Source organism: Macrotis lagotis, chromosome X, assembly GCF_037893015.1.
Source record: "Macrotis lagotis isolate mMagLag1 chromosome X, bilby.v1.9.chrom.fasta, whole genome shotgun sequence".
Classification (NCBI taxonomy): Eukaryota; Metazoa; Chordata; class Mammalia; order Peramelemorphia; family Peramelidae; genus Macrotis; species Macrotis lagotis.
The window spans coordinates 72,782,605-72,806,491 of NC_133666.1; the positions used below are offsets into that span (position 1 = coordinate 72,782,605).

The 23,887-nt window shown below is 45.4% G+C and overlaps 1 protein-coding gene and 1 pseudogene across 2 annotated transcripts; one reads left to right on the forward strand and one right to left on the reverse strand.

Annotated features, from left to right (window-relative positions):
* Positions 1–10,215: 10,215 nt before the first annotated feature.
* Positions 10,216–12,766, forward strand: LOC141502076 (uncharacterized). Of its 2 annotated transcripts, none has more exons than XM_074206642.1 (3): positions 10,216–10,265; positions 10,578–10,866; positions 12,056–12,766. In XM_074206642.1, the coding sequence occupies exons 1-3, from the start codon at positions 10,227–10,229 to the stop codon at positions 12,406–12,408; spliced, it is 681 nt and encodes a 226-aa protein (XP_074062743.1). In that variant the 5' UTR covers positions 10,216–10,226; the 3' UTR covers positions 12,409–12,766. The 2 variants fall into 2 exon arrangements, with proteins under 2 accessions (XP_074062743.1, XP_074062742.1); XM_074206641.1 differs by having other exon boundaries at positions 10,217–10,265; positions 12,053–12,766.
* Positions 12,767–22,351: 9,585 nt separating this feature from the next.
* On the reverse strand, positions 22,352–23,211 carry LOC141502311 (F-actin-capping protein subunit alpha-1-like; annotated as a pseudogene).
* Between the last annotated feature and the right edge of the window lie 676 nt (positions 23,212–23,887).

Here is a 23,887-nt window from a genome sequence, read left to right on the forward strand (position 1 = left end):
GTATGGTAAAGCTTGTCCAGGGGTGGAGGGGAGTGTTTACTTCTGTTTGGCCCCTGAAACAGAGTTGGGGACATGGGAAGAAGGATGGGGAGAACCTAAGGTATGAGTGTGGGGAAGGAGAACTGGGCTTGCTGTTAGGAAACATTTCTAACCATGGGAGCCTTCCCCGAGTGGAATGGGATGCTCAGAGATGATCGTACACTGATGTGGGTTCAGAGCTGTTTGTGAGACCAGGTGGGGTCCATGGCAAGGTGGGTGAAGTCAGCCCCCAGTGGAGTAGCTCGGGGGTCTGGCTTGGCTCTGGGCTGCTTAATCAACAGTTATAGGTTAGGGGGATCTCCATCCTAGAGGTGCAGAGGGGGCAAGCTCATTTACTTTGCAGATGAGCCAGAGCTGGGAGGGTGAGGTCACTGCCAGGCTGGGGGACAGAGTCAGGATCCACAAACATGTCCTAGGCTGAAGAGAAGAAGATGCAGACCACAGAGGAGGAATCAAAGGTGGATCAGGGAGATTCAAAACCATCACTTCACAAATCTGGGTTGGGGGAAACAAGACTAGCCAACAGCTTATGGACACAGTTCTGGACCTTGTTTTGGCTATGGGTCCAAGAGGAGTCGCTGTTGTGTGACCATCATCTAAGAATCCCATCTTGGGCAATGTGGAAGGGAGTTTGAGGGTCCAGGACTTAGGGATGTGAGCCTTCCTGTTTCCTACTATGGTCGGGCTCCATCTTGGGTAGGGGGCTCACCTCTGTGGGGAGGGATCTCAATTTAAGAAGCACCCTGATACACTGGGGTATGTCCAGAGGAGGGTGACTAGAATGGAGAGTCACACCATGTGGGGGTGCTGTTGAAGAAGTTGAGATAATAAATAATAATAAATATTGGTCTGCAGTAGCCTGGGTTGTCTGGGCAGGTAGGAAAGGGGACCCCTCTTAATTGAGATCTTTAAACCACGGGCTGGGTAGTCATTTGTGAGAAATGTTGGCAAAAGACTCTGTTTTGGTGAGGGCAGTATTCACCTCTACCCCACTCTTCTTGGCAGCGATAGAAAGGTATAGCAGGTTCTAGAGGGGAGACATCGGAAGGAAAAGGGAGTTCCGGTTATAGTTGGAAGGCTCCACTAGCCGGCGTCTGACTTTCCTGTAAGGCATACTTAGGGCAGGGTCAGCAAGCTCACTCCTCATTAGGCTCGGATGAGTCTGACCCAACAGGTAAAGCACTCCACTCTCAGTTAAGGGGAGCAGTGAAGACCCCGCGATGAGTAAGGAGGACTGGGGTTGGCAGTGCCTATGTAATTCATGCTCACCAACCATGGAGTGGTGGGGCTTTGGTGAAACAGCTCCAGAGACCACTGCCTGTACGTCAGTCAGTCAGCAGCACCAGGGCGCTAATAACAAAGACCTCTTCGGACCCAAATTTCCAAACAAGGACTCAGCAGCTGAAGATTCAGAAGTTCCAGGTGAACAGGATAGGAGCTGAGGGAAAAGGTGGAGTGAGGGGAGAAGGGTGGGCCAGGGGCATGTTCTTAAGGGTCACTTTTAATTCACCTCATTCTGCAAACTTAGCAGAAAGTTCCTTAGATTCCTTCTAATACTATTTTTTTAAAGCCACATGAATCACACTTCTGCCTTTAGAGCCCATTTTTCTAAAAACTTTTCCTATAAATGTTCTGGAAACTTCTTTCATAGACCATGTAATTCTGTGGGGAACCATTGTGAGGAGAAATATGCCCTCTAGGCCAAAAATGGCTTCCTCCAATACAGAATCAAAGACACTTAGAGTATACAGGCCTTTCCTTCCAAATACTTCATACATAAAATGATGTGTGACTAAACAATTCTTTTAACTTTTTGTCTCAAGAGAAGAAAATGGGAAATGGGGAAAAAGCTTAAGGTGGGGGAGAGGAAAGGACCGTTGTTAAAGCAGGGAAGGTAGTATGACCATTAGGAGTTGGCATGTGGTACAACCTTAGGGCGGGTCAGGTGACAGGACCATGGCTGTTAGGTCATGTCAGCTCACAGGAACTTTAGTGTGGGGGTAGGGGACCATTCGCATGGCCTTTGGAGCCAATTTTTTTTTAGTTTTTGCAGGGCAATGGGGTTAAGTGGCTTGCCCAAGGCAAGGTAGAATTTGAACTCAAGTCCTCCTGACTCTAGGGCTGGTGCTCTATCCACTGCACCACCTAGTTACCCCCCAGAGCCAATTTTTCTAAAACCTTTTCTTATAAATGTTCTGGAAACTTCTTTCATAGGCCATGTAATTCTGTGGGGAACCATCTTGAGGATAGAAGCAGTCCTATAGGGCCAAAATGGCTTCCTCCAACACAGAATCAAAGATAGTATATCACGGCCATTCCTTCCAAATGCCCGTTTTTATGACTGAAAATGAATAAAAAATGTGTAGACCGGCAACTTTAATGTTGAAAAGAAACTTGGGAAAGTATCCAAGTCCAAAGCCTTCACATTAGAGATAATAAAGTGAAGCTGAGTCTGAGGACGTAATTGGGCCTGAGGTTGAGCCTCATACATAAAATGTGTGACTAAACAACAATTCTTTTAACTTTTTGTCTCGAGAAGAAAATAAAATGGGAGATGGGGGAAAAGCTTCAGGTGGGGGAAGGGAAAGACAGTAAGGGTGGGGCAGGTGACAGGACAGTTGGGGGGAAGGGATCATTCACATGGGGTGATGGTAGGAAATAAAAAAATAATCAAACAGGTTGGGGGAGAGGGGAAACAAGATAAGGAGACTGGCGAAATCTGGAAACTATGAATCTTTTAAAAATTTCTTAATTAATCTATGTTTCAGTATCATTATTTTCCTTTACATTTTATTTAATAATTTAAAAATCATAATTCTGAGGAGTCTCTGGGCTCCCCTAGCCCAACCAAAGAGGCTATAACTAAAAAGATAAAGAACTCCTCCTCAAAAAGCTTTGCAAACTCACATGTAGGAGAAATATCATTTACCAAATTTTCCCCTCTATTTTAAACTTATTTTTATCATTTTGATTTAAAGTTTTGAATTCCAAATTCTATCTATCCCTCCCTCCCTGCCTCTTCCCCCCAATCAGCAAGCATCCAGATATAGATTATACAACTATAGTCATGTCCAACATTTCCATTTTGTCATTTTGTACAAGGAGACTTGAATAAAAGAAAAAAAGAGACAAAGTAAAAACTAGCCCTTTCTTTGAAGGCAGAGAGCATGGTTCATCATCAGTCCTTCAGGATAATCTAGAAACACCATGTTAATTTGTTCAGTTGTGTCCCATCTTGTGATTTTATAACACTAGAAGCACCCCCAAGTTCCCAGTCTCCTAGGCTAATAAAATAGCTAATATTGATATATACCACTTCCAAGGCCTTACAATTACAATAATGATAACAATTATTATTGCATTTGATCCCCACAACAACCCCAAGAGCTAAACATCATCCTTATCTCCATTTTATAGATGAGCAAACAGGCAAAAGTGAAGTGACAAGCCCAAGGTCACCCAAAGAGGAAGTATCTGAAGCCCCTTGAATGGAGATCTTCCTGACTCCACTGTTCCATCCACTGAAATGCCACTTAGCTCCCTAACTCTGTGTCAGACTCATTCTCCCTTACCCCCAACTCTTGCAAAATCATTTTGTTTCTAATTTAACATCTCTGAATACACTCTCTTCTCTCTTCTGACCCTGCTACCTCCTATGGTGCATTACTACAGTAGCTGCTGTGCAGGTGGGCTCTGCCTGCTTCATGTTTCACCTCCCCCCACTTCATCCTCCCATCCCTCACCAAAGTGATTTTCCTAAAGATCCCAGCACATCACACCCCAACTCATTAACACAATGCTAGTGCCCACCTCTTATGTCCAAGAAAAACCTCAGATTCCCAAACCCATTTTTGTCCATCTCCCCAACCTTGTTACTCATCACTCCCCTGCACTCACTCCATGATGACTCACAGCACCCCACTTGCTCTTTCTCACACACACACACACACATCCCATCCCTCACCTCCACAGCCTTGAGCCGATGCTTGGGATACTCAGCCACTTCACCTGTAACTCAATTTCCTTGGAGTCCTCCAAGGTTCAGCTTCTGCTTGCCAACTGTGTGACCCTGGGCAAGTCACTCACACCAAAAGACTCATCTCTATATGGAAACATCTCCCAATCTCCATCTTTGAGATCACAGTTTGATGTAAACATATAGCATCTCCCTCATCAGTTTAAGGATGAGGACGTTGAGGGCTTTCACTCCATACCTCCACCATTCAACTCCTGCCAAACAGAAATGCTCATTGAGTGACTACTTGTTCCTGTATCTTTCATTGTACACCATTATGTCTTCTGCAAAACTTGCCCAGGGTCACACAGCAGAATTTGAACCCAAACCTCCTGCATCCCATCCAAGGCCTGCCTTCTGTCTTTTTGCCCTTTTACACAGGAAAATCCTTCATTAAAACTACCATGATCTTTTTTTTTAAAGATGCCAAGACTCCCCAGGGAGGCAAAAAGGCCTTCTTTATCAATATGGAGGAGCAGGGACCTGCATTCAAGTTAGTCAGACTGAATGAAGAAAGCATGAACAGCCTGAAGAATGAGCTTAGCAAGGTCAAAAGACAGCTAACTTCAATGCTGGTCTGTCTGGAAAAAGAAGAGAAGAGATCCAAGTGTCGGGCCAAGAAAAAGGGAAAGTCTTCAAAGAAGGGAGGAAAGAAAACTGCGAAGAAAAGTGGAAAGAAAACTGAAGCTGGCAAGAAAGGCAGAGGAAATGGCCTAAGAGGATGGGGTTGGGGGCCCAGGGGGTACAAAGTGGGGGGATTACTTTCCTAGAGGACGAGGGCAGAAGCTGTCCCAGCTCCCGGACTCACCTCTGTCCCAGAGTTAGCAAGAGGCCATCCCCCAACTGTCCCACACACATCCTTCACTTGGTTTCCAGGACTCATGCTGAGCCCTAACTGAGAAGGCCAAGGGCCTGGCATGGTTTACTTACTTTCCTTCTGACACCTCAAATCTCTTTCTATGGCAGGTCTGTTCTTGTATTTCAGTATTGCAAGACTCTAGGCTTTGGTTTACTCCTATAGAATAGTGAAAGTGCTTTGTATTTAATGGTTTGCAGAAGTCTGTTCCCACTTCAGTCCTTTGATTCTATATTCAAGGGCCCTGGTCAGGCCAAAAGGACTACAGCCTCCACGACGATTTGTTTTACAGACAAGTCCCAAAAGGGCAGAAAGGCCACCACTACCAAGATTGGGGAGCATGGGCCTGCTGATGAATCCTCCAAAGGAAAAGAGCATCCCCAGAAAAAGAAAAAGGAAGGAAAACAGAAGGCAAAGCAGACCAAGAAGAAAGAAAAGTCCTTGGCAGTGAGAGAAGACAAAAAAAGCTCAACAAGAAGCATGGCAAAAGCACCAAGGCCAAGCCCAAGCCCAAGAAGGCCAAGGCCAAGGGAAAGGGGGCAGCTGGAGACAGAACTGCTTAGGAGGGACCCACCTGGAAGACGAGGACCCAGAAGACCAGGGCCTAGGGGGACCACTCAAGTGGCTCCAGGATACTAGGGTTGCATTCAATTGCTAGAGGAGCCAGAGCATGGCAGAAACATCACGCAGGCTGAAGCTACACTCTCCTCAGGCCTCATTGGCCACCAGAGCTCATATCCTAGAGCCCCTCTCACTAGGCCCTCTCCCTTGGCTCACGATGGTCCTCAAATTTTATCTCTCCAGGTTCCCCAAATGAAATTTCCACTGAAATTTCCTTATGTTTGAAAATTTTTACTGGCATAAAAAATAAAAAAAAATGTATTGTTCCTTCTACAGTTGTTTGTTTTTTTTTTTTCTAAAGGGGACAGCCAGGAGGTGGGGTAGGGAGGGAAAGGCAGGAGACTGGGGGACCCAGTAGAGGAAAGTGACCCAAGTCAGCCAATGCAACAGGAGTCCTTCCATACAGAACTCCTCAACGTGAATCCCCAAACCTTTATTAAGCAGGGGTGTTTGATGGGGCAGGCAACAAACACAAAAAGAGACAAAAGCCACTTCTTGGCCTCAAGGCCTTATGGCCTAAGGGGAACACACAAGTCCATAGGAAGCAGACTTGGAGCAGGATCCAGAGGAAAGAAAGAACAGAGGAAAGGCCCTGGAAAGAAGAGGGGGTATGGAAGGTTTCTGGGGAAAAAAGGGATATATGAAGAAGGACTTCAAGCAAGGCACAGAGGTGGGTAACTGGGGCACAGAGGTGAGCACATGCCAGGCAAGGGAGTCAGCCAGAGAGTATGCCAGAGTCAAAGGACGGAGCATCATAGTCACAGAGCAGCCAGGAGGCCTGGGCCACTGGATCAAAGAGGACTTGCTGGGAGGGAGCTTTCAATCCTCAAGGGTATCTCAGGTCATCACTCCCAAGAAAGTCTGCTCATGCCCATGCCCAGCAGCTAACTCAGGTGGGTGCTGAGTGGGCCTAGAAAAAGACTTTTTAGTCAGCACAAGACTGCTCTTCCAAGTGAGCATTATTCCAGGCAGGTCAATAGTGATGTGGGTCCTGACCAAGGGTCGGGACCCCCGGACAGACAAGAGACAGCAAGGGAAGGGAGGAATCGGGGAATGACCAGAAAAAGTGGCCACCACCAAGACACCATCCCTAGACACAGGCCCAGGCTTAGAGCTTGGCATGGACAAAAATCTGTGGCCTGGTGAGAGATAGCTGCTGAGGCCTTAGGCAGCTCAAACAAGAAGACTGGAGGAGCCACAATAGCCTGGGCCCAGCTTGCCAGGTATGACCTCCTGAAGGAGTCTGGGCAGCTGTCTTCCAAGGCCCTCAGCCCCAGGTACACCAGGGAGTGGGACCAAGAGGAGGAAGGGAGTCCTTGAGGGAGTGAGGAACAACATCAATGCTTAGGTCGGGGGATCAGGGGAAGGAGAATGGGGAGACCTCACAATAACAGGATGACTTGAAGGAGACTGTCTGCCTCCAGAATCTCCCGGAGCCTCACTATGGCGTGGTCAATATTCCCATCAGTCCATGTGAGTCAAATGACCCCCCCCCCCAAAGGGACTAAAAGTCAGTGAGTATGGATGGAAGATGAGGCAACATGGAATACAGGGAAGGGCCTGGATCCCAGAGCTCTGATCCTGGCTTTGACATTGAGGACCTAGGGGACCTGGGGCCAGCGCCCTGTCCTTTCCAGGCATCCCTTTCTTTATGAGGAGAACAGGCAGCTGAAGTCAACAATGGCCAGGGTCTCTTCCAGCTCTCCATTCTAGGGCCAAATCTTGAGTGTGACTGACCTTTGGCAGGTCACATTCTCTCTGTGGGCCCAAGTCAAGATGGCCCAGGTCAGTTTCCACCTGAATCCCGAAAAGAGACTGGTCCAGATCAGGGGTGGCAGCCACCAGACTGGGGCTGCAAGACACCCCCCACCCAGTGCCCAGGACCAGATGACAATGTCTTTGGGAAAACAGGTAACAAAATCAAAGCAAATTCAGTCAGTCACACATAGGGAATGATAAGATGTGGTTTTCCAAAGGAATATGGCCATTCAAGGCTCCTTTGGGAGGGTTTAGGGACCCTGATTCTACTTGAGTTTGACACCTCTTGAGATGGACTCTAAGGGTCTGGACAGCAGCTGCCAGGGACCACAAGGCCAGATTTGAGGGAGATGGCACCAAGGCCCCTTCTCAGCCTCCCCAAGCCCCTGCCTGTCACCCTGGGCTCTGAATCTCCATATTCTGTTACTTTTCCTCCTGGAGGACAAAGGGCTTATGTGCTGCCCAGGGGGAGCTCCTCTGGGGGGGGGGGCTGGCTTTTGCTAGCATGGGCACATTCAGGGCATGAAGGGGAGTGAACAGAGAGGTGCTAGCAGCCCTGCTCTGGTCCACCTGTGGGGGGTAAGGAGGAGAACAGAGAGCTCTGGGTAGGATGGAAGTCCAGCCCTGATTCCTGGCCAGGAGATTGACTGTGTGGAAGAGGGGCCCATTAGAACAATGGGCAGAGCTAGCCAGGCCTGAAGATGCCCAAGCCTCCAGGCCTGCCCAGGGACGTGGTCTAGGAATTGGGACCCAGCGTACTGTAGGAGCCCTTGGACTAGTTTCTTCTTGATACAAAGAGCAGGGTTGGGGAGCCCCACGCTTCCTCCCAACCATGAGATTTCACTCCTGCAGATTTCACAGGGATACAGGCTACAGGAAAATGTTGCCACCCTGGACCTTCTTAGTTGCTACTGGGCTGGGAATTTGTTACTTCCCCTTATCAGGGCTCTCTTTGTTCCAGAGAGAAACATTGAGTCCGGTCCTGGGGAGAGGAGGAGGAAGGCTCCTGACCCTGGGAACCTTGAGAGTGGTCACATTGTCCTGGCTCTGTGCTCTACTAAGCATTCTGACCTTCAAGGCTGGGTAGGCTTGGGGCAGCAGGCGGAGGGGGTCTCAAGGAAGGCAGTTCTAGGGGAGAAGACAAAAATGACCAACAAAGGCTCAGGGGTAGCCTACCCTGAGCCCCCCACTCAAGGTTAAGCATGGCTTCTCATTGAGGCTGAAGGAGGTGGCCTGACTAGGCACAATGGACCATAATGGGATGGGGAAGGGGCCAGATTCAGTGAGGGAGAGGTCAGTGTGTCCACATCATGGAGGGCTGAGGTAGCCAGCCTAGGAAGTTGAGATTTGTCCCCACAGAACTGAATCAAGTCTCTCCCATCATTGGATGGGAAGGATGAGGAAGTGGGACCTAGATCATAGGATCTTCCATGGATTTCCAATTGGAAGGGTCACCAGAAGACCTCAGGTTGACCCTATCATTTTGTAGATGAGGAAACTGAGGCTCAGAGAGAGGAAAGTCTCATTGCCTAGTCATATACTTGTAAGTATCTGAGGTGGCTTTTGAATCCAGATGACAAAAGGTGAGTAGAGCTTAGAACTGGTCACAGTGCTCAGAACAGAACACATGAACACAAGGTTGGCCCAGACAGACTAGACCCTTAGGACCTGAGAACAGCTTGACTGATGGTCCCCAATGAGAGGTCCCAAGTCCCTATGCTTGGTTGTATGATGTTTTATCATTCATCAGTGACTTGGACCAAAAGCCAGAGATCAGTGCTTACCCAATTAGCAGGTAACCCAAAACTGGGAGGGGTAGCCCTCACTCTGGAAGGACAGGGGCTTGGGCCCCCAGATCTGGACAGGCTAGAACACTGGGCTGCATCCAAAAGGATGAAATCGATTGGATCCAAACCTAAAGGATGCTCCCTCCTCTGCAACTTGGGTTTGAGGACACATCTTCAGCAGTGCAGGATGAGAGAGGCCTGGTCAGATAGCAGTCCTTCTGAAAAAGATTCGGTGATCTGAGTAGGCTACAAGCTCCATGAGCAGCAAGAGAATGGTCAAAAGTGGCCATAGCCTCTAGGGCCATGTTAGTGGATCTTTCTTAAGGGAACCTGAGGGTCCAGAAGGAGGGAGGTGAGAGACTCACATGCCAGGACACATGTGCAATAGGACATTTCCTTGTTGGGGCCCCAGCCTGGGAAGGTCAAAGAGGGACTGGAGAGTACTCAGAGGAGGGCATCCAGGGTGGGGAAGGACCTCAAGAAGGGCACATTGGGGTATGCTTTGAAGATGCTGTGCCTGATTATTCAGGAGAACAGAAGGCTTGAGGAGGGCAGGAGGGCTTGGGAAATGGAACCTGACTGCTTCCTTCACTGTCTGAAGGATTGACAGGTGGAAGAGGGTTCACCCATTTTGTGCTTGGCCCTGGAGGGCTGACCTTCAGAGCAGGGAGTGGAAGGGGCCAAGGCCCACTGTTGGCTTGCTGGAGGGGAAGCCCTCCATACAGAGAATCAGATCCCTCCCAGAGTGGAATGGCTCCCTCAACAGACAATGGGCTCCCCCAGCTAGGATAGGAGGAGCATCATTTCTTGCCCACTTTGGCCCAGGGATCTGCTGGAGCCCCTTTGGCTGCTGAAATTCTGGGATTGTGGCCTACTCCTGAAAGGTGAGGTCTTGTGATTTTTCACACCTTAGTGGGAAATGCTGGAGCAGCCCCATCCTAGCTGACAATTAGACCAGACCCTCTGCGGAGAGGAAAGGGCAGATCATCTCTGGCACTAACTTAGCCCCCCCTGGTTCTGATGCCCCCCTGTTCTGGTGCATGCTGTGAGCTGGATGGGCACCTGCAGCTTTTAACATTGAATCCCGTGTTTTCCTGTTATCTCTCACCCCAGCCCTCTTGCCTGACCCTCAATAGACTCAGTTTCTCAGATGCTGATGGAAGAGAAGAGGCGTGGAATGGACACCAGGGTGAGGGGGGTGTCTGGGAGGTCAGGGTGCTTGGTGGGCAAGCAGAAGGGGATTAGTGGATAGAGTAAAAAAATTGGGAGGGGGCCAGGAGAGATCACCTTCTTCAAGTTCCGGAAGGATTTACTTGGGGAAAGATGGCATGGAAAGTTCCTATGGGTGGGAGAGTGGGGAGGGAGGCGGGCAGGAGAGGGTGGGACCAAGATTATCTTCAAAGCAACCAATAGGAAATGGGCCTTCCTTTTTTGTTTCTTTTTGTTGTTGCTAACTTCTTTCATGCCTCCATAAATTGCTGGCTGTTGGTCATGTAACTAGCCAAGTGACCACAAGACAGAGATACTTCGTGTCACTTCACCCATGAGCGGGGACCGAGGAGGGGGCATTGGAGACTTCAGGATGGACAAGGATGACTCAGCCTGGCCCATTCTGAGCAGGACCACCAAGGAGACTCGAGAACGCAGCCAGGGAGTCCAGAGTCCCAAGAAGGTGACCTTCCAGACCATTTCCGAGGCCAGCTCTCCTGCAGCTGCAGGGGCCACTCCCTCAGAGAAGAACTCGACCTGGAGCTCTTCTGAGATGTCAGAAAGCTCAGAGGTGGAAAAAGGTAAATGACTTGGGTGTGAGAGGGGAACTCCATCAGATCGAGAGTCTCATTTTAAAGAAAGAAACTGAGGCCATCAGGACTTTTTTGGAAACGGGTAGAGATCTAAAAGTCACTGTGTCCTCCCGCCCCGAAAAAGCTCAAGAAGTGATGTTCTTGAGTATACGGGATCAGTCACCCACCCAGTGGCTTTCTACAGAGAAGGAGAATTGAGGGTTCTCTGGGCCCCCAAGGTCAATCCCTTACTTTCCAACAGAGAAACCAGCTGAATCTCAGAAAAGAAAGATAGGCAGGAAGCAGGGCTCTGGGGAATCAAGTCCAACCCTAGCTACTTTTCATTTAACAAAGGGACATAGAGAGGCTTAAGTTAATGCCAAGGCATGACAGGGAGGGAACGGGGGCCTTTAGACACCATTGAGTCTCATATCTTCCTACCCTCATTTTTCTTACAGTCAGAAACTGAGAACCAAAGATGAAGGCAGCAAGAAAGAGGTGGCTCAAGACCTGGGCCCAGAGCCCTAAGACAGCCTGGGCTCTTAGTTCTAGATTTTGCATGGGTGGGAACAAGGGAACTGAGGACAGACTTACTGAAGGAGGTAGGGCCAGGGCAAAGTCTGGAGGGAGAGCAAAGCCATCAAGGAAATTTGGATGAGGTGCCCTAGTAGGTCGTGAGGGAGCAATGTCAGGCCCTGGAGGAGTTAGGAAGGGGAAGGATTGGGTTGAGCCAGGCAGCGGGTGACTCAGGTGGCCTGCATAGTGAGGACTGAGGGGAGCAAGACTCAAAGTGGAGACAGCAGCTAAGAGACCTCAAGGGGACCCCAAAGGGGGGGGGAAGGAGGGACAGCTACCCCAAGGGGGGGTGTTGTTATGGGGACTGAATCAGAGAGAGCTAACTCCACTCACCTTATTTACTTGATAAATTTGAGTGAAACTAGAGAGATGGCAGCACAGGGAGAGAGAGAGAGAGAGAGAGAGAGAGAGAGAGAGAGAGAGAGAGAGAGAGAGCCAGGGAATATGGGGCCTGATCTGCCAAGGATGGGAATCAGGGGATGCCCCCCAATCTAGCACACTTTGGGGGGAAGAAGGGAGAAGGGCCAGCCTGGATGGAAAGAAGGTGCAGGTGGCCCTTAAAGCAGCAGGGAAATGCCAGTTACTAACCAGAGGCCTATCCTTGTCACTTTTTGATTAGCAGGTGATACAAAGGGCAAGGGCAAAGGAGGATCCGGTGCCAAGGGCGGCCAGCGAGGTTCTAATCCCAAATCTCCCAAAGGGAAGGGTGAGGATCACCAGGGCATCCGGAAGGACCTGGAGAAGATTGAACAGAAGGTGGACATTCTTCTGGAGAAGATGGATAAGTTTACCAAGGGGGCTGAAGCCACACTGCTGGATAAGGAGGAGGCCATGAAGCCTCAGCCTCCTCCATCTCCTCCTCAAAAAATTTCACCCCAACCAGGCCATCCCCATGGTGGCAAAAGCCATAAGAAGTCCAAGGGAGCTGGGAAGGCAGCTGCTGCTGAGACTGGCAGTGGTGGCAAGTCCAGTTAGAGGGTTCGAGCCTGGACCAGAGGGTCGCTGGAGGTGAAGACCAGGAGGACCTGCTGGGATGGTTCCAGGACAAAGAAGAAGCAGCAGCAGCAGTGGCGGCCCTCTCTCTGTACCACCTGGGCCCTCGTCCTGGAGCCAGCCTCACCTAGGCTACTCCCTTGGTACCCTCCAGCACAATTGTCCCCAATCTTAGTCTCTCCAGGCTCCTTAGTTTAGCTTTTACTTGTTCTTGATGGCTGCCCCTTCCAATCCTGCCGTCCTCCTTGGAGGCCCCCCACCCCAGTAAAGAATCTGCCATTTGACTCCCTTAGCTCTCCTAACATTTCTCTGCAAGTTTAACAATAAAAGCATTCTCTGACTCCTGTGGTGATTTTCCTTTTTTCTCAATGGTTCCTTCAATGAGGGGGTGGGGGGTGATGAGAATGAGGATGTGGCAGAATTAGTGGGAGTCCCCATCCTTTGGGACCCAGCACAGTTAAGTAGCAAACAGCCACTTGGTCCATCCAGGTAGGCAGGTACAGCAGGAGGATGGCCCAGAGGGTGGAGGGAGGGCGGGAAATGAGGCCATGAAGTCAGGGGCTGCCACGGGGTCACTTTCTCCTATGTAGACTGAACTTATCTTGGTCCCCTGACCAGAGCCAGAAAGTTGGTGGGGCCATGGAATCATAGCAGGGAGGTGGGGGAAGAGGGGAGGATGGGCAAGAGGGGAGGACAGGTCTGTCTTCCAGAAACCCTACTCTCCATGGTGCTCAGCCTGCCCCAGACCCGGAACTTCTCCTGGGGTCCCACTTTCACCCCAGGGGATCCTCAGCAAAAGTACACTAAGCTCTTCATGTGGAATGAATTGATGACTTATGACATTATGAAATGGGACCAGGCCAGGAAAGGCCTCAGCAGCAGGAGGAAGGGCTCTAATCACCCTTTAATAAGGCACAAAGTGGACAGGACAAGAATGACAGAAAGTAAAGAGATAAAAGGGAAATGGGGTTCAGAGGCAGGCACCATGAGGCTGGGCTGGGCAAGGAAAGGCCTATGCGGTGGGGAGAGATGGAACAGGGTGGGACAGGGCAGCAGTTTGGGGGTCCCATTGTTAGGTTTTTGGGGGGCACAGACTAACTCTTAGCCCTGCCAATTTGGTGTTAGTCCATCAACATCCAAATCATTTCCAAGTTGTTAGTAAAACTTTCATATTCACTTCATCTCAAAATGGAGTGACCTGCTGGTCCTTACTGTGGATGCCGGGCCTGTGCCTGAGGTTTCCAGCTCCTAGGCGCCAAAGGCCTTCCCAGCCAAAGCTAGCTGGCTTCCCCTGACTCCAACATATTAGGAATGGAAATACAATGGATGGAATGAATTGTGAAAATCTGTCCCTCTGCTCTCCAGGATGGTTTGGTGTGCCTTCTAGGTCCTCCTGTGCAGTCTGACTTCCTGCCATGGCCTCTCTCTCCTAGCTACTCATAAATCTACTATACTGCTTCCAGTCCCCCTGGAGGGCAGGGGGCAGGGGGCAGGGGGACCAGAACAAGATCCAACTTTTACACAGGCTCCCTCCTTGCTTCTCCTCCCCCAAGCCTCAGCATGTAACTGAGCATTATGTACATACTTTGGGAGGGTTCCTCCTGAACCCCTGGATCTAGGCTCCCTGAAAACTCTTCCTGGCTCACCTGGCCAAGTCCTCAGCTTCTCAAAGCCTCCCTCTCCTCATGGGTGGTGGGAGGGGAAGGGAAGACAAGGAGGAGAATGGTGCCTGGTGAACTCTGTCCCACGATTGGTGGGAGACTCAACACTGTTGGCCTGAAGCCCACTACCATTAGGGTCAGTTAGTGTGTGAAATTTTGGGCACTCCCTTTGCCTCCCTGGGTCTCAGTTGAGCCTCTGCAGGAGGGGGGGCTTTGGGCTAGATGCTCTTCTCAAGCTGTGGCAGTTGCTGATTCATAAGACTTGCCATTCTAAGCAGGCCCAGAGGAGGAAGACATTCTTGGGTCCCTGCTGGATCTCCTTGGAAGCTAGGTCTAAGCCACCGGTAGGTGCCTGCTGCCCATGCCGGAGGCCCCATTGGTCTGTGTGCTCCTCCCTGCTCTCCCTACAGCCTCCACCCTTCTCTCCCATCACCCTTGGCATAGGTTTGTTTAGGGAGCTTATGGGGGTGGTGGTAGGCACTAAGGGGCGTCCTGCAACCCTACCTTTGGGAATGCTCAGAAGCTTCTGGATCTTGGCTGCCTGGGCCTTCAGGGACTTCTGCTCACAGTCTATCTGTTGCTGAAGCATAGGCTGAGCTCTGGGGGGTCACCAACACGTACCCCAGGCAACCTGGATATTGACAGAGACCTTCCTCCCATCCCAAATCCTGTGATTGCTCTAGGCCTCCCTGGTCCCATGCCTTAGCGTCCTCCAGGAACAGTACAAGTCTTGGTCTTGAAAATAAGCAGCAGCAGCAGGCAACTGGTGTGTAGTGTCAGCTTTGCTACTTCCTAGGTGAGTGACCTTGGGCAAGTCACTTTCCCATTTTTCTCGGCCTCAGTTTCTTCATCCATGCAGTCATAGGGTTAGACAAAGTCACTTTTATGGTCCCTCCCAGCACTGTCATTCTCAACTCAGAATCAGAATTTCAGAGTTAGAAAGGATTCCTCAGTGGCCATCAAGTCAAACCCAGACACAGAGAATCTCCTCTACAACCCACTTGGCCCTTCAGGCTTTGCTTAAAGACTTCTAGAGTGAGGGAATGCATTCCCCTTTGGGATAGCTTGAACTCCCAGGTAGCTTTTTTCTATTATCTGGCCCAAACTCATCTTTATACCTTGAATCCATGGATCTGGATTCTCTTCTTATGGCCAAGTCAAGAAAGGCTTATATTTGTTTTACATTCAAATTCCTGAAGTCAGTTGGCATATACTGCCCCTCCTTGCCCCAGGTCTTCAATTTTGCCAGGCTAAACTCTCTCATTTTAGGTGATTTCCACATAATATGAAATTGTGACCTTGTCCTTCCCAAGCAACTATGCCAACTTATCTATGACCTTCCCAAGATGGCCAACCTGATAATGAAGACCATTTTCAAAGCTATATAATCATGAGTTTTATATCTTGTCTTTTGACATATATTTTTGTTCCTTCAGCCATATCCTTTTAAAAAAATACTTTAAAGTACAGGGTCAATTAAGTGTTAATCCTTATAGCCCTCCACTTGGAGATACCATTCACTTTAACAATGAATCATTCATAATTACTCTTGGGCTCTGACCATTTAACCAGTTTCAAATTCAGGTCATTGTTTTATCATTGAATTTCTCCCACAAGAATATAATTGGAAACTTTATCAAGCATTTTCCTAAAATCTACATGAGTTATTTCTTTTTTAAAATCAAATTAAATTTTTATTTTAATACTATTTTTTCCCAATTCTATGAAAAGATAATTTTCAATATTCATCTCTCTGTAAGATTTTGAGTTTCACATTTTTTAATCACCCTCTCTTCTCTCCCCCCTCCCCTAGGTAGTGAGTGATCAATCTGGTAATATAAACCATCATGTTTAAAATATTTCCATATTAGTCATGTTGTGAAAGAAGAATCAGAACTAAAGGGGGAAAAGCCACAAGTAAGAAAGAACATAAAAGTTTAAAAAGTGAACATAGTCTGCTTTGCTCTGCATTCAGACTCCATAGTTTGGTTTTTGTGGGTTTTTAATGGATGTGGATGGCATTTTACATAATAGACTTCTTGGAATTTTCCTTGAGCACTGAACTGCTGAGAGGAGCTGCATAGTTGATCATCTCACAATGTTGCTATTAGTATGAACAATGCTCTTCCAGCCACATGGGCTATTTCTACAGCATTATCCAGATGTTGCAAGGCAAAATCTCTGTCTGAAAGGAAACCAAGAATGGGTGTCAGTTGTCATCTTTGTTATTCACTCTCCAGTGCTAGGCTAGAGATAGAATGGAGACTGAGGAGGGGACCTTTGCCAAGGATGGCAGTCCACAGCAAGGCTCAGGCACAAGCCCTGGGCTGTGTGTTGAGTGAAGAACAATTACAGCAAGTAAACAACAGCTCTGTGGCTTAAACTCTGACTGTGGCTTTAACACAAAGTCCAAAGTCAGGAAGTTGACTGGAAAAATGAACGAACAGAAAAAGAATCCCACTATAAAGAGCTATGATGCTCAACACACAAAAACACAGAAAGAAAACTACTCCAAAACATCTACAAGCAAAACCTTAAAGAAAAATACAATTTTGCTACAATTCCAACTAGAATTCCTAGGAGAGATAAAGCAATAGTTTTGGGGGGGGAACTAATGAGATGAGAATGCTGAAGTAAAGTGTTGAAAAATTGGAAAAGAAAGGAGAACTATGAAAGAAAGAATTGGAAAGAGAATTAACAACTTAACACAAGAGATATATAAAACCTTGTCCAAGTAACAAACTCCTAGAAAATTAGAATTGGTCATACAGAAGTTAGTGATTGCATGAGAAAAGAAATATTAGAACAAAGTCAAAAGACTGAAAAAGTAGGAGTAAAAATATCTCCTATCAGGCTGACTAGGTTGCATAGTGGATAAAGCACCGGCCTTGGAGTTAGGAGGACCTGAGTTCAAATCTGACCTCAGACACTTCATAATTACCTAGCTGTGTGGCCTTGGGCAAGCCACTTAACCCCATTGCCTTGTAAAAAAACCCTAAAAATAAAAAATTTTAAAATATCTTCTATCAAAAAACAATTGACTTGGAAAACAGACAGAGAAATAATTTAAAAACCATTGGATTACCTGAGGGCCTTGACTCAGAAATACAAAAAAAAAAAAAGAGCCTGGATATATCTTATTTCAAGAAATGATAAAAGAAAACATCTCAGAGTTATTAGAACCAAAGAGCAAAGTGAAAATGGAGAGAATTTACTTGTTACTTCTTGAAAGAAACACCAAAATAAAAATTTTCAGGAACATGATAGCCAAAATCCAAGTATCTAAGTCACACAAACTACTTGCAAAGAAAGCTAGGATTTAAGCACCAAAGAGCCACAGTCACGATCTCACAAGAATTTGCAGGAGCAGAGGATACAATATTCCAGAAAGCAAAAAATTTAAACTTACAACCAAAATTAATTTACTCAGAAAAGCAGTGTAATCCTCCAGCGTGGAAAGTGAATCTTTAATCTTCCATTTAGAAGTCTTCTGAACATTGCTGATGAAAAGACTAAAAGATGTGTAGAAACTTTGAAATGAAAACACAAGAAGCAAAAAGAAAAACACATACACAAACAACAAAAAAAAGATAAATATGAATTGTATTTCCATGCAAGAATTCCTTCCCAGTATTCCTCAGGAAATTTATGCTTTTCTGAATCCTGAATTCTAATAAAAATCAGTTTGAAATTTTTTCAAAGTAGTAAGGAGGAGTGGCTAGGTGGTGAAGTGGATAGAGCACCGGCCCTGGAGTCAGGAGGACCTGAGTTCAAATCCAGCCTCAGACACTTCATAATTACCCAGCTGTCTGGCCTTGGGCAAGCCACTTAACCCCATTTGCCTTGCTAAAAAAAAAAACAATGTAAAAAAATAAAGTATTAAAGGTTAATAAATTGACATTGAGATGTTACTAATTGGAAGAAATCCAGTGACATCAAGTTGAAACAAAAGAATGAAATGCTGGCATGCAGAGCCAAAGGTTAATATGGGCATTTCCTGGAACCAGGACATAAGCACATAGGAGAGAAGCAGTCATGATCTGATTGCTTGGAACTGTTTCCATGTTATAAGGGTGCATTTGTAGCCTGTCTACAGCTAATCATGAGTCATTCTTATATAAGACATATATGCATAGTATACATTATACAAATTCTCTGAGTGATGTTCCAAGAAATAAATTTGTGATGCAATGGAAGTTTTTAAATTGGTTATTTCAGTAGCTAATTTTGTGTAGTCCTTATAATCTTGTTCAGAGATTTGAATGCTACATTATTTGAAGTCAATTCATTAATGGTCACTGGAGTTCTCCGGTGTTTGAATACTTGCTATAAATTACAGTTCTTTGTAAATGCCACTAAAATGAATATTTCTTATATATTAAATAATTTTAGCTATCCATAATAAGGAGTAAAGCATATGAAGACTGCTTGAAGTATTTTAAGATAAAGGAAATCACTGAACTCATTGCCAGATTTGTTTTAAGTGACTGTTCATTATACTATTCCACTATGTATTTAGTTATAACTCCTTTACAGAAAAAAATTAGACATTATGGTCACTCTGTTATTTAAAAACACTTCAATAAAATATTATGGAAAATAAAGAATACCACAATTTCAGGAATTTCCAGGAATTCTGATTTCTCTTTCTGGAATACTAAAGATAAACAGCTGTCAGGAATTTGGAAATATTAAATATGAGTGATCATAAGGGACTAAATAAGGACAACCTACTACATCCCAATATGAGGAGATGATACATGTGTCCCATCAAAATCTTCTGATTACTAGGGGGCATAGAGGAAAGTCCTGAGAACATATGTGTGTGTGTATGTGTGTGTGTATGTGTATGTGTGAACTTATACATTTATATATATATATACATATATACATATATACATATACACACACACAAGGGAAGCTAGATGGCACAGTGGAAGAAAGAGCACTGGCCTTGGAATCAGGAGGGCCTGAGTTCAAATTTGACCTCAGACACCTGACACTTAACTACGTGTGTGACCTTGGGCAAGTCACTTAACCCTGATATCCTCGAATCCAGGACCATCTCTAGTTGTCCTGATTCATATCTGACCACTGGACCCAGATGATTCTGGAGGCTGGTGACTTAGTATAGCACCCCCCCCCACTCATCGAAAATCAATTGCTTGATATGACAGCATGTTCCTAATATCATGGTCTTCTTCGAGAATGAAAGACAAATATCATCATCACATACATACATACATACACACATATACTTAAAAAAGGGAAATAGGGGGAAAAGAATATACTGGAAGGAAAGGAAGAAGATGGGGACAATTATTTCACAACATTTGGATGAACACAGACAATGAGTAGGAGTGAGGAGAGGGGAGGATTCTAGAACTTTACACTGAGCATTGAAGTAGGAAAGAAGACACTCAAAGTGGGGTACAAAAATGCATTTCACTAGTGGAGCTGTGAACTCATCCAACATTTCATGAAGGAGAGCAATTTGGTACTACATCCAAAGGGCCACAAAAATATGCATACTCTTTGATCCAGCAATACCACTACTAGGTCTATACCCTGAAGAGATGATGAAAAAGGGTAAAAACATCACTTGTACAAAAGTATTCAGAGCAACCCTGTTTGTGGTGGCAAAGAATTGGAAATCAAGTAATGTCCTTCAGTTGGGGAATGGCTAAACAAACTGTGGTCTATGTATGTCATGGAACACTATTGTTCTATTAGAAACCAGGAGGGATGGGAATTCAGGGAAACCTGGAGGGATTTACATGAACTGATGCAGAGTGAGATGAGCAGAACAAGAAAAACACTGTACACCCTAACAGCAACATGGGGGTGATGAGCAACCTAGATGGACTTGCTCATTTCATCAGTGCAACAACCAGGGACAACTTGGGGCTGTCTGTGATGGAGAATTCCATCTGTATCCAGAGAAAGAGCCGTGGAGTTTGAACAAAGACCAAGGCCTATTACCTTTAATTTATAGAAAAAAAGATATCTTATTGTCTGATCTTGCTATCTCTTATACTTTTTGTTTCTTCCTTAAGGATCTGATTTCTCTCTCATCACACTCAATTTGGATCAATGTACACCATGGAAACAATGTAAAGACTGGCAAATTGCTCTCTGTGGGGGGGAGAAGTAAGATTGGGGGAAAACTGTAAAACTCAAAATAAATAAAATCTTTAATAAAGATTTTAAAAAATCCATTTGACTCAACAAGGAAACAGGTGGGCAGGGGATAAGAGGGAGTATAGATTAAGGAAAGGATTTGTCATGAGCAACAAACTAAATCACAGAGGGTAAATCTTGAAGAGAGGTTTAAAAGCAAAGAAAGTAAGGATAAGAACCTCTTTGTGATGGGCCACTGGGTGAGTCAAAGAGAAGAGAGGAAGGGGAGAAATCATAGTTTGCATCAAAGCTCCAGCACAAACTCCTTCTTTCTCACCATTTTCTTTTTTATAAAAAGGAGAGAGTAAACTTTGATCAATACACTGATCAATCGTGACTCCAGGGGACTCATGACTGAACATGATGGTGTTTTGTCCTTCCTGCTCAGAGAGAACCAAGAACATCCTGATGTTGGGGTCAAGATACAGTGTGTCAAAATGTGACTGATCAGTCCAATATGAGCTCAGAGGGTTCCATCCCAGGGTAGGCACAAATAGTCATTGTGTACGTTTTTTGTGTTTTTATGTTTTTTTAAGAACAAAATCATTGTATTTCCTTCTACCAGTAGGTACAGAAGATTTTATAATATGGATGGATATTATGAATGGCAAATAATACAAATATACTTTATTTTGGAAAAAAGTTTATATAAGTAACAGGACACTTTGGAAACACTCTTGCTTATTAATCATGTTACTGAACAAAAACAATGCCATTTTAAGCACAAACAGTCTCCTCTTCAATGAATATTTGGAGATAGGAAGACAGCACTTGGTTTAAAAAAATTGATCTCATGTTAAGGCCTGGTCACCTAAGTGTAAACAATGTAGAATGAATTCACCATACATAGTTCAGATACTAGCTATAGCACATCCATGGTGTCCCTGTGTTTTCAGATCTATGGAACACATACCTTCACTCACCCTCCTGGAAGGGCGGCTGCATCACAGTCTAACTTAAGTTCTTGGCAGGCAGGCATGAAGAAGAATGTCAAACAAGTTTTAGAGTGAATTGCAAGTGTTCCCTTTAAATAAATTAAGAAACAGATAACAATAGAAAGACACTGCTTAGAACTTAATTTTCTCACTTTGGTGCAAATCTTTCTTTGTTTTTATATGTGATTTATGCACTTGTCTGATTCATACATTTACAGTACAAAGTCTAGTAACCCTGCCACAAAGCATTAAAGCACAATATGCCTATTATTCATTAGGCATCTGCAGTTTTCAAGTTTTAACGTTTATTCTTATATATCCAGACTGTGTCAGCAGTTCTTGAATATAAAAAAATATATAAATGTGGTAACTATATTCTAAAAATGCAGATGCCTATAACAACCAAGTTATTGGAGGGAAGGGAAGTTTTGAAAAAAAGGAAGAAAGCAAACAAGTTCACTTGGAGGGAATGTGGTTCAAGTCTGGATTAAAAAATAAACAACAACAACACAAAACCCCCAAATTTTCCCCAGAGAAGCTGGTCATTATGGAATTACAGAAAACCCCTTTTTTCTACCAAAGGGACGTTAAAAACCCCATTTCAAATATTTAAAATTGTACAGCTACCAGGATGCCATGAAGTGGCAATCAACAGGCAGAAGAGAAAGGATGTCTGTAGATTTATCTTGCAGCATAGCATCTTTAGCTATTGGTTGATCAGTAAAAAACACTGGTGTATCAGAGCAGAGGGCTATTAAGGATAGGGGTGGGAGAGTATTGGAAACATTACCCGCCTGTTTGTGAGAGGGCTTTCATGGCTAGGAAGTTTTCTAACCAGTACATAAATTCCAAGACATATTTCTTTCTCTTTCTCTTTTTTCAATGTTAAAAATAATTGAATAAAAAGAAATCCTACAAGTAGGTACAGTCACAATAGGAAGTTACATGGTAAGGACCACACAAAAAAACATCAAGACAAATGCTATTAGTTCAATTGTATTCCAAGAGGCTAGAAAACCTGTTAACTTTGAAAGCCCTAGCAAAAGATCGCACTTGTTTATAAACCACCTATTTATAAGACCAAACTTTGAATCTTTTTGTCCCCTGTCTTCTTCTTTTTGCGTGTTACAGAGAATTTCACATCCAGACTTAAGCATCTTGCATTTCTTTGCCAATCTTGTAGTTGAGTATCTTGTTCCAGTCGATTTTGGTTCAGGTGACTGGAAGCTGCCTGCACAAGGCCTTGAATGGTGTTGGACATTGTCTGATAATTCTCACTAATCACAGTCTGATATTCATTTTCAGCATGTTCTATGATTTTAATAAATTCCTTGGCAGTTTGTACATCATCAGTAACAGTTACTGAATCCTGTATATCTTTGTGACTAACCAACTGAACATTACCATCTTCATAGTAATGGACCTGAATCTTTAGCACTCCAACCACCTGAGCTGTAGGTGGGGTGATGGTAAACTTCCACTCTGATCTCCAACGACCATTCCAGAAGTTTTAAGGCTGAAATTGGTAGCTTTCAATACAGGCAATAATAGTCTTCTGCCCATCTATGATTTTAGCATAAACAGTACAGAAGCCATTGGAATAATGATCTTTCACATAGACCCTTAATGCACTGTCACGGGATTCCCTTCATGACTTCAGAGCTCCATCTATGTCCTCAGGTTGGGGGTCACTTGCTTCTTTCTGTAAGTGATCAAACTTAAAGGAAACTTTATTTCTTGGATCAAAAAAACCTGCCACTACCCAGGTCGCCATGTTCTGTAATTAAAACCTGATCATCATATCCTTCTATTTTCACTGGAGTGAACTGATCCATATTATACTGGGCAAATGCATGAGCTGCCCCTTCCCTGAGAAGATTGTCATTGTTAAGTAGTAACCGGACATCATTAAATCCTTCATTAAATTCTCCCAGGGGAGCATGAGTTATGAACTTGGCAGCTATCCGTACCTTCTCCTCATCCAACACCAGATCCTCAAAGTGGGCCATCTTGGGCTCTTTTTTGTGGTTTTTGCAAGGCAATGGGGTTAAGTGACTTGCCCAAAGTCATACAGCTAGGTAATTATTAAGCGTCTGAGGTCAAATTTGAACTCAGGTCCTCCTGACTCCAGGGCCAGTGCTCTATCCACACACCACCTAACTGCCCCCTTATGTACTTTTGAAATGGACATGTCTCTAAATTTGTTCCTATCATGTTTCTTTTTGTACTATTGCAATTGTCTTTGCCCATTGAGCACAGTGCCTTCTCTGATGAGGGCACCCCCTGCTGGGCAGGCCTGTGGGAGGCATCTCTTATGCTTCCCAGTCGACAGTAAAGTTCCTCAGAGACACCTTGAGAGTGTCCTTCCATTGCTTCTTCTCACCTCCACCATGAACACTTGCCTTGTGTGAAATCTCTATAAAATAATCTTTTAGGTAAATGTATGTTTGGCATCTGAACAATGGTAGGCCCATCGGAGTTTAGATGCTTAAGCAGTTCAATTTGAGATAGGACCTGGTGCTACCTTATCTTGCCAGGCTATCTTTAGACTCTTTCTAAGACAATCCAAATGGAAGTGATCCCATTTCCTGGCATGGCACTGGTAGAATGCCCAGGCTTCACAGCACAATGACTCATAGACCTGATTGTGAAACCTACCCCAGGCTCATGGCGCTCCCCATCACA

What these genes read in the sequence shown, in the direction of transcription:
- LOC141502076 (XM_074206641.1), top strand. Translation starts at nt 10,227, where the DNA reads ATGCTGATGGAAGAGAAGAGGCGTGGAATGGACACCAGG. An exon ending in GGCGTGGAATGGACACCAGG is followed by an intron (nt 10,266 to 10,577) that starts GTGAGGGGGGTG and finishes TCATGTAACTAG; the next exon opens with CCAAGTGACCACAAGACAGA. An exon ending in AAGCTCAGAGGTGGAAAAAG is followed by an intron (nt 10,867 to 12,052) that starts GTAAATGACTTG and finishes CTTTTTGATTAG; the next exon opens with CAGGTGATACAAAGGGCAAG.